Source organism: Cavia porcellus, unplaced genomic scaffold (genome assembly GCF_034190915.1).
Source record: "Cavia porcellus strain 051 isolate PalLab524CR breed Dunkin Hartley unplaced genomic scaffold, mCavPor4.1 scaffold_15, whole genome shotgun sequence".
Classification (NCBI taxonomy): domain Eukaryota; kingdom Metazoa; phylum Chordata; class Mammalia; order Rodentia; family Caviidae; genus Cavia; species Cavia porcellus.
In genome coordinates, this window is record NW_026947498.1 from 62,738,747 (window position 1) to 62,751,363 (window position 12,617).

The window sequence follows — 12,617 nt, forward strand, 5'->3', positions numbered from 1 at the left end:
TGAACACTGATATCTTGTTTCTAAATTTTCTTTTCACCAGGGAGTTCAGTGAACTTTACTTCTCTATTTAAAGAGCACCAGCTAACTTCCATACAAAACAAAATTGTCATCCCTGTGGATGGAAAGAAATCTGGTGACTGGAGGAGACACAAAATGGAGATAGAAGGGAAAGTAAAAAGGATCAAAATATCACATGTGTGTGCCCCAATTCCTCATTATGAATGCATATGCTATGTATTATAAACCCAGACTAATAGCTTTTTAAAGCATGATTGACACCCCTAAAGAATAGGACAGTCTTTTTAAAATATTGGTTTGCAAATAGGCTCTTACTCTCAGGGATTATAATTTTGAAATAATCAAGAATGTAAAGCTTTGTCATCACTTTCACTGCTAAAATCCGATCCGTGAATCAAAGCAACCAGTCATATAAATTAATTTCGATACCTTCATATCCTGTTGCTCTGCTTCTACCATTTCTTCTCCAGTGTCTCTTCCTCAGAGCAGAAAGCAACTAGGATTCTTTGATATTCTGAATCATATTGTGTTCCTCTGCTGAAAGCTCCCACTGGTTTTTCTTCTCTCACAGAGTGAAACCTAAATTTATTATCATGGCCTAAAGAGCCCTATAGGGTCTACTCGTTTTCTGTCCCTTCAGTCAAAATACCCTGCTTGTTATTCCCCAACATGAGCATTCAAAATATGGTACCACTTCAGGGACTTTGAACCTGTTGATCTCTATGTTCAAAAGACTGTCTCCAATAATAAACATCTCCTACTCTGCATTCACTTGGTCTCTGCTTAAATACTATTCTATCAGTAAAGCCTGACAACTCACTATACACTCCATTTCTTTGATCTAAAAGTTTAAGATGTCTTTTCGTTCTTTTTCTATTTATGTTTTACTATCTCTGAAAATTGAAAACCAAGCACTAGCTCTAAAGTTAAACATTCAAGGCATATGTTATGGTTTGTGTCTAGATGTCCCTCCACAATCTCATGCAGTCACAGGACTTTTTCAGAGGTGGTAGAACGTAAAGTATTGAATTCTGGGATCAGTGGTGGCTGCTAGGTCACCTACTGATTGAATTAGTACCACCATCATCCTGGTAGACTAGATACAATATAAGGAACAGAAAGAGGCTTGTCACCTCCCTTTACTCTATACTGCTTTTGCTGTCTTCCACTTGCATGAATTATTGCCCCTGTACCATGTGTCATCCTGTTTTGGAGCCACCTATGTATTGACTGAAACCTCTACAACCTGTGAGCTAAAAAACCGTTCCCTATTTAGTTTTGGGTGTGGGGTATTTTGTCTAAGCCATGAGAAAAGTAATGAAGACAGCATATTTTAAAACAATAAGAACTTAAATATCTTTCCAACTCAAATAAAGAGAGTGGGGACCAGTGCAAACCTTGCTAACACTGTTAATTCCTGAACCTCCAGGCATCCTGGCAAATAACATTTAGAGAACCATTTCTAAGGTAACTCATTTAGAAAATTTACAAACAAGTCAGTTTTGTTGAGTTTTTGTTATCTGTGTATTCCTGTAGATTTCTTAACTACTCAGAATGCCAGTCAGAGCAGAGAACAATTCCTTTCCAGTATATACATACCCAAGAGGGAGGATGAGTTACTAAAACCCCAAAACTACCCAAGGACATCCATTAGCAGAGAACCAAGTCCATGACCAGATTTTTAAAAGGTGTGAACCCTTTTACACTATGTATATTTTATGGGTTTTAAGAGTTTTTTGATAGTAAGTCTTTTTCAGATAAATGATTTACTGATGTAGCCACTGACCCACAACATCATTTCCTACATTTTTGAAACTCAGTGAAAACTTTAAAATAGTGTGAGTGTGGACCTCAGGGAGCAGCTCCCAATTTGTTCAAATGAAGGAATCTATAGCAAGTCCCATGAACTCCACATGTGGTGCTTAGGTGTTCTTTTATGGACACAGGCATTTCAGTGCCTCATGGAAGGCAGACTTGCCTGTGGAAATGCAGCTACTTTGAGTGGCAGATGTCCCTGCAAATGCATCTCCCTCACTAAGGTTATGTTTTCTGTCTCCAATTTAATAGCCTGGCCAACTCTAAGGAAAATTGGGTTGAGAGAAATATTCTGGGACTGTCAAGTACTGCACCCTGGGGCCAATTTATACAACTGGGACAGAAAGTGCATTGGAATATGATGACTGACGGACCCTGGGGAATGAAAGGGCTTTCTAGTGTCACAACCATCTTTATATGCTTTGCTTCTGCATCACAGACCTTTTAATGGAAGCTACCTACACTAAAAATGGTTTTCTCATTGTGATTCCAGAAGACACTATTCTTTGAAAATAAAAAATAAAAACAATGCCCTTCTCTTTCAACTCAGCGTTCTAGCATTTTGACAGTTACACTTGAAAGTTTCCCAATACTTTTGAAATGAGAGACTTGTGATTTTTTTTTTTTTTTTGGCTGCTTAGAGTACAAGGTTCAATGTTTCCAGGATGCTTGTATTTTCCTGTACCTTCAGTTACAACTCAGTTCTGTGTCAGAGAAACACTGCTCCAGTAACTCCCTTTCTTCTGCTAGTCGCCTGGGAGGGGACCTGGTCAGACCTAAACAGAGAAAGGCTGATTTCATCTCTTGCCTGTCATATGTTACACAGAGGCATGCAGGAAATGTCTGTTTTTAAAATAGCTATCACTGTACAGTACTAAACTTTTTCATGGAAAATGAAAACACTTGAGACAAAGTGGCACGTGAATCAATCAGACATTCCCTAAATATGCAAGCAACATGGGTTTGCCTGATTGGCTCATTGCATGAAAAATGATATGTAAACTAAGACAACTTAATGTCATTTGATCTTTGACTAGGAAAAGGGAGCTTTTCATAAAAATATCATCTCTACATACTGAACAACTTATTTATTATTTCATGTAAGATGCACACATATTTTTAAAAAGTTGGCATGATGCTTTTCCTTGATAGTCCATATACTTCTCAGCAAAGTGTCACTGATGTCCCTTAATGAAAATATCTACTAGTGTATTAAACTGTCCTTAAGAAATTGCAACATGAGATCTGTAATTAATTTGACATCACTAAGCAACACAGTATTGTATGCTTAAGATTAAATTAAGGATATTAGAGTAACAATAAGCTGGAGTCTTCAAGCAGAAGTTTAGAATCTTAATTCGACCTTTTGTTCTGCATGAACTTGATGTAAGTATTACAAAGGCCAAATCCCAAGAGGCCTCAGTTCACAGAGTTGACTTCTTTAAAATGTTATAGAAAGTCACACTAATATAAAATATTCTTTGCTCCTCAGTTCTCTCATCTGGACTAATTTAAGACTATTTTTAATTTTTTATTGGAGAGACTATTAGGCAGCCTCTCAAAATATGAATATAGTAACCTGAAAAAGAAATGTACTTGGTATACCAAGTACTATTAATAAATGATATTTTTGGGTCTTCAACCAGGAAAATACTATGAGATATTAGAATTGATGGAAGGCAGTTGGGATATCTGAGCAGAAAGTTGGTGCAATGAAACATGGGGAATCAGGAAACAGCAACACATAAGTGAAGAGGTAGGAAAAACAGGACTTCCAGACCTGACTGAGGACAGTATCAGCCACACCTCCAGACTATCTTCCAGCAGCAATGTGCTTCCTCTTACAAGACTATGTTGGTATGTGTTTTATGATTAAAACAAAAAACAAAGCAGCAATATTATGTTTATGCCGGAGCAGTATATGTATTGTCTCTATAGCACTATGTGACTTAGGATGTCATGTAGACCAACATCCTATGTCTTCACTACCAAGCTTGAAACAACCATGCATACCATAAAACTTTCCAATGCACTGACCAGTGGAATCTACTGTCTTTCAGGGGGGAATAGTCTATAATAGAAATAAATCACCTTTAGCCATTTACAAGAACGTGAAACACAACAAACTTGTGATCACTGTAAAGCTTTTTGCTTTAAGTGTTAAACAGTAGCGGTTAGAAAGTATAACGTGATAGTTTTCTTCTCTTGCTCTCCTATGTATTGACCCCAAATTACCCAGTTAAGACTTAAAGTGTGTGCTCTGCATTAGGTATGGATGAGAAATATTGACAAAGAATGCATTTAACTAAGCCTACCCCATGCTCTGTGGTTAAAACTCTAGAGGAGCTGTGATCAATCCCTCATGGGGTTGTTAAAAAGTCAATGTGTACAACACTCTTGTTTCTAGATGAGCCCCCACAACATGCTTATTAAGTAAAAAAATACCACTGGAGTAATGTCTGTCAAATGGCTAGGTGCAAAGGGACCCTGACCTGGGAAGGCTTTTTCCTCTGTTTTGCAGTGCCCTCCCTCTTTCTGTCCTGTGGGTTTTTTTTTTTTAGTTAAAAGCTTTGACAGATCAACACTGCTCATCACCTTTTTCAAAGTAGATAGTTGTATTTTTCCTTGGGTTTTCTTTTATAGTCACAACTCAGGACTCCCACTTATTAATCCCATTTTTTAATGTATAAGTCTTTACACCCTCTACTACCTATGACTAAATAGTTGGGAGCTCTAAAAACAACAGTGAAAGACTAAATAATTGGACCCGACTCCCCTTCAAAAGAACCACAAAGTGTCCACTTCCTCAAACTGTAGAGTACTGTAGATAGACGTAGAACAATTCTTTCCATGGAACATGAAACAATGGGAAATTTCAGCACAGCACACATAGTGTGAACTCTCAGCCAGGCTCAGTGAAATTTATTCTACATCAGTGATTTCATCTGTGGTATTCTAGCCAAAATCACTGCAGACTCCAGCTGCAGACATAATCCTGTTCACTCTTGCTGGGTCTTTCCCTAGAAAAGGTTATTACGATCCTGGCAACTATGCGCAGATCACCAAGAAAAGATCTAATCTCTTGTCTGTTAGCTTAGATTGTGGTGCTAATAACATTAGAAACCACTGTAGGTACAACAGTGCTGATATCATGTCAGGAACTAGGTACAAAGTTTATATGCCACAGGAAAGACAGTTTCTGGTTTGCATTTATGAACAATGATATTTTGGCTGTGGTCTAAAAACCTTGTGAAGGTTAAATCAGTTTCTTTACTTCATCATACTTCCAATTTTCTGTGTTGGAAAGGACACTCACAATTTTAAGTGAGAGATTTCCAAATTAAAATAGCATAAAAATATTGACATTAAAAGCTTAAAGATAGATTTATAGTCAACTGCAGCTGAATTCTCAAATATTTTCTCCTCTCCTCTCCTTTCTCCCCTTCTTGACTTCATTCCTGCATCTCTCAGCTTTGCTTTACTCACAATGATTTCATTTACAGGTGTATCTTCTTCCAACATAAAGGGAAATATTAATATATACAGCACCCGGAAATATTTTCACTGACAACTTTCACAAATGATCTGTCAACTCACTACGGTTGGGATTCAGGTAAGCAGTTCTAACTGGTCTCTTCTGGGTAAAATACCTGAGGAAGTATGAGTAAGCAGAGATTCTGAGAGAATGAAACATGATACTTCTTCAGTAAGGGGATGGCTGACCAACAAAATCCTGTTTCATTTTTATGGTCATAGACAATCAGTTTATTAATATCCAAAGTTCAGCCTTTCTTTGCATATTTAATGAAAATGGTGATTTATATATTTTCTCTTATTTAAGTTCATGCATACTTCATATTCTTCATTTATACATTGAAATAGTCTTATTTTCAAGTTATGGTAGATGGGCACTACTAAAGAACACTTTTGGCAATACATATTCTTGGTGAAATGCCTTACGAGATTATAATGTTATTCACATTTGTTTCTTGAGCTCCAAATGCTCCTGGTCACACAAGGAATGCAGTCTTCTATTAATTTTTAAGCTTCTTGTAGCTTTCAGTACAGAGCTATAAGTGCTGCACATTAATGGAGCTAAGGTGTCAATGTTCCGCTTTACTAATTATGAGAAAAAGTCTAGTGTGAGCCTCAATGGTGCTGGAATAAGACCCACAAAGTGGCCTTGGTGAGTTTCTGGGAACAACTCAGCTTGTATGAGAGCTGTAGCTTTCCAAATCTATTAAAGTTCTCTGGTTATGAAAGGAAATTAGAAGAGTATACTATACTTCTATTTGTCTGCAGGTAAAACTTACAAAAAATCATACAGTAAAGACAACATTTAATAAAATATTCTTTTATTCATAATAGCTTCTGAATGGTGATGTCCTATGGAAGCCTAGGAGAAAACTAACCAAAATGTTCCCAGTATCTAATACTAGACATGACTTTAATCAAAATCCATTCACCAAAGCAAACAACTAGACATTATTTTGGTGTTGGTGGCAAAAATAATTTTCTAACATTAGATGACTTTAGCTTCTTATTTTTCTACTTACTTTTCTATGTATCAATCAATCTGCTAAGTTATAGTTCAATTTCTATAAATACTAAACCATCTCAATGCAGGTGAGACCAAACTCCATACCAAGAACTCTAAAAGCAACCATGTCAAATCATGTTTTTGTAATCCCAAAGCTCAGACTCACTTACTATTATATTTACCATCTATACTGATGGTGAAGAAGACTGAAAGGACCTAAGATATACATTACAGGGCTCTGCTAATACAAATAAATTGTTTTGACTGTTCCAAATATCTCTACACACACTACTTACTTCCCAGGATGTTCTTTCATTTGTACACTAGATCTGTCTAAAATATTATTTTAAATTGTGTAACTAGGAAAGAATTCTTATCCCACAAGCACTATGATAATGATCTCATAGATGCCATTGCTTCTATGAGCAAAGACAGACAGATAAACATAGATTGTTATGATTTGTGTTCAGTGGCCCCTCCAAGCCTCATGTAGTCATAGAGGTGGCTGAATCTAGTGTTTGTGATTGGTTCGTTGTTTAGCAACACGATGCAGTATGAGCCCTGCACTGGTACAGGGGCGAAGCCATTGTCAATATAAGAGAGGGAAGAAGGAATGTTTTTTTCTCTTATGGCCCTTTCACTCTTGCTGCTTGCAGCCTCCATAAATGGCTGCCCTTGTGCCATGCCACCCTGCCTTAGAGCCAGCTGAGTATGGACTGAAACCTCCAAAAGCAGTAAGGAAAAAACCTTGCTTGCTCATGTTGGAAATCAGGTATTTTTTCTCAACCATGAGAGAAAAGTAACTAAGACATAGATAAATGATAAAGGTAGTGAAATATAAAAGGTATTACTCTTATTATGATCACGAAATTAGAGGAAAGTGTTCAAGTATGTAAGTTATCATGTGTGTTTGTCTTTAAAACTCTCAGAATCATAATTCTTCTCATATTTATAGATGAAACTAGTCTCAGTTGCCTACATGAGAGTCAAAGTCACTAATTTGTAGAATTTCACTATTTATAATTCATCCACACACAACTACTAATTAGCTGCTGTTGGTAAACTTTGATGTGAGCAGAAGTAAATATCTTTCTGATGTCTTTTTATTTGCTGATTTTCATAGTTACAGACATATCAGAAAAAAAACATGATTTAGATGGTTTCTCATCCATGAAGCTAACTGTTCCTTAATTAGAGTACATATTGAGAAAAGCCAGTTTCATATCACACATAATCACTCTGCTTGAGAGCTAGCATTTTTTGATAAGTAGAAATGTTTCACACATTGGTAGCTATCCCACTTGACATTAATGACTGAAATCTCAATGTAACAAAATATTATTGAAAGACTAGGGAATGTAAATCAATTTTAAATTATTTCCTTTAGACTTTAGTTGTAGTTGAATTGGAGTCAACTTCCCAATTTTCACTTCTTCCTCTTTCATCCTAAAAATTCCTAAAGTTATATATAGACATTCATTGTGTTTAGGCGAAAACTTGATTTTTATAATTCTCTTTGCAACTAAAATTGGCCACAGTACATCTTTAAGGTGAGTAGGGTGAAAGTGGACACCTGCTAAAGTTTTTCATAAAAAATATTCAGTTTGGTGATAGTGAATATTTGAGACCATCATTTTGCCTTGAATGGAACCTGGTATTTTCCAAATTATTGTAGATATATTAGATCAGAAGCAAGTCAAAATTGAAGCAAGAGTTGTAGCCTTCCACAACTCACCTTTCTGATCTATGGGAGAAACAAACCCTTATTTTAAAGATTTTTTGAAATGGGCATTCTGATACTTGCAACTGAATATATCCAACTGACACAAGGACTTAACTTTCTCCCATACTGTTTTAAAGCACTACTCAAGTCTGCAATCACAAGGTTAAGGAAGTCAACATCCGTCATGATAACAACAAATCAGTCTCTGAATTCCTCTCAACATAAACCTATTATAATAAAACGAATACTCAAGTTATATATTTCATCTGCGGTTTATCATATATGTTGTATATTCACAAAATATTTATTTCATCCTTCCAATTAACATTAAAATTAACCTCTATTTTTAAGTGAATCAAATTAAGGTTAGAGAAGACAAGCAATATTTTAAACTGTTATTAACTGGCTATGTCAAGACTCAAGCTCAAATTTCCTGTGCCAGGTACTCTTCATAATATATTGTGCCTGGGACAAAGAGGAATGACAGAGAGAATGCAATCTAGGCTTCAATACTAGAAGTGGAAAACGTTGCCTACACAAAACCTCAGTAACATATATAAGGGATGATCAAAAAATAAGGTGAACATTTAAACTATACTAGAAATTATAATAAAAGGCATTGTTGGTAATTCTTCTGTTATGGTTTGTATCTGGGTGTCCTCCCAAAGCCTCATACAGTCATGGAAGTGACTGAATCTAGCATTTATGATCAGTTCGTTGTCTAGTGCTGAGCTTGGTGGTATGTGTGTTGGATTTGCCCAGCTATAAAATTTAATTGAGGGAAGGAGGCATGCTTTCCCTTTTAGCATTTTTTGCTCTTTTGCTTGCAGCCTCCATGAACTCTTGCTCCTTAGCCATGCAACCCTGCTTTGGAACCAACTGAGTATGAACTGAAACCTCCATGAACTGTAAGCTAAATAAACCTTCACTTCCCTCATTCTGGGTGTCAGGTATTTGATGTCAGCAACAAAACAAAGGTAACCAAGATATGATCTCAAAATGCTATCATCATGTTTGAGACACATTCACTCTGTCACTTTTGCCACTTTCTGAAGAGTTCTGGAAGTATATGTCTGTTTGCAATATAATAAAAAATACAGTCAATGCCAATTCTCATTGGGTTTTCTTCATTTGCCTTATTCACATTACTCACCAAATCGGACATCATGCAACTTCTTGGCTCTTGCCCTAAGTCAAAATGATGATGAAAGGTAGAGATTTTATAATCCCTCAGGATATCAAAGCAGCTTCAACAGTACAACTAAAGATATTCATGAAAGTGGACTTCCAGAAAAAAATTCATCAAGAACAATTGTATTTGTGTACTCAAATAAAGGAGAGCATTTAAGGAAAAGTAAAATCAATGTGTCTTTCAGTGTATACAATTTTAATTTGAAAGACAATAAGACCAAACCAAACCAAACAAAACAGAGTAAAGCAAAGCAGAATAAAACAATACAAGCAACACAGGACTTCAAAACAAGACAACAGGAAATCAACAATGGTTACCATAATGTCTCTCATTTTCTTCAAAATAGCTGTCCATATCACACACTATAAAATCAAACAAAACAAAACAGAAAAAAACATAGTTAAAACAAGAGAGTGAAAGTATTACAGGACTTTAAACCATGATAATTGGAAATCAACAATGGCTACTGTAATGTCTCTTTCTTTCTTCAAAATAGCTGTCCATATTATCATACATAATAAAATCAAATAAAACAAAACAGGATAAAACCAATCAAAATAGAAGAGTGAAAGTATTCTAGGACTTCAAAATGAGATAATAGGAAATCAACAAGGCTGATCATATTGCATCCCATTATCTTCAAAAGGGCTGCCATATCATCATACACAATAAAATCTAACAAAACAAGACAGAACACAACAAACTAACAAAATCATGAAAATGATATAAGAATTCAAAACAGGTAATAGTTAAATTAACAGTGGGTACAATATTCCATTTTTAGGTGTTCCCTGTTACTTTCATAATACTTATTGTGCTTTTTGGATTTCATTCACTCCTTCAGGATTTTATGCTAGGGTGATAACTCAGTGTTGACCAATATGAGTCCAAACCATTTCACCCATGAGCATGATCTCCAGTTGTATCCATTTACCTGTAAGTGTCTTGAGATTATCCTACTGTGTAGCTGAGGAGTTTTCCATTATATGAAAACACCATCTTTCTTATCCATTCTGCAGATAATGGACAGGTTGCCCTTTCTTTTATCTTGTCTCCTGTTATGTGGAACAATTGCTTATTTTTCTTTTGATTTTCAGTCCATGAATTTCCTTATGAGTTAAATGTGTTTCTTACATATAGTATATAGATGGATCTTGTTTCTTGAGCTACTTTCCCTGCATTTCTTTTTATTGGTGACTTGAAGACATCTATATTAATGGTTACAACCAGTGTGCATTGGTTCATCCCAGTCATGCTACACTCCTGTCCTCCATTTTTCTCCTCTGTTCAGTTGCTAGACCTGTTTAGTGATCCCCATCTACTTCTTTTCCTGGAAACAGGGTCATATTTCTCTCTCTCTAGCATGTCCTTCAGTATTCTTTGTAAGGTTAGTTTGGTGGTCATGAATACCTTCAGTTGTTCTTTATTATGGAGGTATGTTGCTTCTCCATTAATTTTGAAAGATAGTTTAGCTTTGCAGTATATGTCAGTCTGGGTTGGAAGTTGTTTTCTTTCAGGGTTTGAAACACTTTACTCCAAACTCTTCTTCTTCTTCTTTTTTTTTTTTTTTCTTTTTTTGTCTTTTTCGTTTTTATCGGTACCAGGGATCAAACTCACGACTGCCTAGGGATTGAACTCATGACTGCCTGCTTGCAAGGCAGGCACTTATGCCGCTGAGCTAAACCCCCAGCCCCTCCAAACTCTTCTTGATTTGATAGTTTGTGTTGAGAAGTCGGCAATGATTTTGATGAGTTTTCCTTTATCAGTTACCTGTTTATTTTCTCTAACAGCTTTTAATATCCTGTTCTTGTGCGGAATTTCTGGGATCTTGATTTTTTTTTTTTTTTTTTTTTGTCTTTTTGAGACAAGGTCTCACTATGCAGTTTTGGCTAGCCTTGGGCTCACTTTGTGGCCCAGGCTAGTTTCAAACTTGCAGTGATCCTCCTGCCTCAGTCTCCGGAGCACTGGGATTACAGGAGTGTGCCACCATGCCTGGCTGAGATCTTGATTTTTATATGTCCAGGTATAGATTTATTTTGGCTATTTGGATTTTTATACGTCTTGCTTATCTGTATGCCAGATCCTTTCCCCATGTTTGGGACATGTCCTGTAATTCTGTAAATAGACTTTTAATGTCATTTTGTTGATTCCTGCATTTTCACTAATATCTATCACCCTTAAACTATTTTTGTTTTGTGTCATCTTGAAGCTGTTGAATTATTACTTCCCAGTTCCTTGTTTTTTTTTTTTATTTTATTTAAGGAGAAAAAGAAAAAAAAAACAGAAAAAGGGTACAAGTTATACAGAATATCAAAAAAATAAACAGTAGGATATCACTAGTTAATAGATTACATATTGTCATATTAGAAATAGTTGTTCAAGTTACAAAATTAAAGCATATAAAGTGGACATTCAAACAGTGAGACTGCAAACAGTTCTGTTCAATGATCCAACAAAACTCAGTAATATGGTTATCTATGTTATACACCTAAATATACATGAAGTTATATCCTTTAGAGCACTTTCTTTTCCTCTCTTTTTTACTATGACAATTACACATTTTGGGTTTTATTACTCTCACAGTTCTTATTATCTTTTTTTTTGAAGACAATAAAACCAAATGTAACATAACAAAACACAGTCAGTCAAATCAAAAAGATGGACATAGTCCATAAGGTAAAAACACAACACTAGGTGATCAACAATGGTTATGATAATGCCTCTTGCTATCTTAAAAAGAATTGCCTATATCATCAATTATAATAAAATTGAATAAAATAGTAAAGAACAAAACCAATAAAACTAAAACAATGGAAACATTACAGGACTTCCAAAGAAGATAATAGTCAAACCAGAATGGGCGTCATAGTGAATCTTATTGTCTTCAAAGTAGTTGCCTGTATCCTCAAACTTGATACTATCAAGCAAAACAGAATAGAGTAAAATCAGTCAAAACAAGATGGTGAGAGCAATACAGGGTTTCAAATCACGTTAATAGGAAATCAAAGTGGGTTACTATAATACATCCTGCTATTTTTATTTATTTTTCCACTTAATTAAAAAGATAAAAATAAATAATAAAAAGGGGATTGAGATAAAAGAGAACATAACAAACCAGCACAGGTCAGAACATAACCATTTAAGCGAAACAGTGTTTCACCACAAGATATCCCGACATAAAAGTAGCTACCATAGTGTCTCTTTCCTTGAAATCTTTGAGTATAACTTTGTATACTGTAGTTTCAGAACGTATCAAGACAATGTAAAACCACTCAAGAGAATGACAGTATTACAGAGTATTTAAAACCAACTAACAGAAAATGAATGAT

The 12,617-nt window shown here is 35.4% G+C and overlaps 1 protein-coding gene across 1 annotated transcript in view; it reads right to left on the reverse strand.

Annotated features, from left to right (window-relative positions):
• Positions 1–9,657, reverse strand: part of Lsamp (limbic system associated membrane protein) — a 764,515-nt gene extending 754,858 nt beyond the window's left edge. The window contains exon 1 of the mRNA XM_063225010.1: positions 9,606–9,657. Within this exon, the coding sequence (XP_063081080.1) occupies positions 9,606–9,642 (37 nt within the window). The 5' untranslated portion in view covers positions 9,643–9,657. The remainder of the gene's footprint in view (positions 1–9,605) is intronic.
• Positions 9,658–12,617: the final 2,960 nt, after the last annotated feature.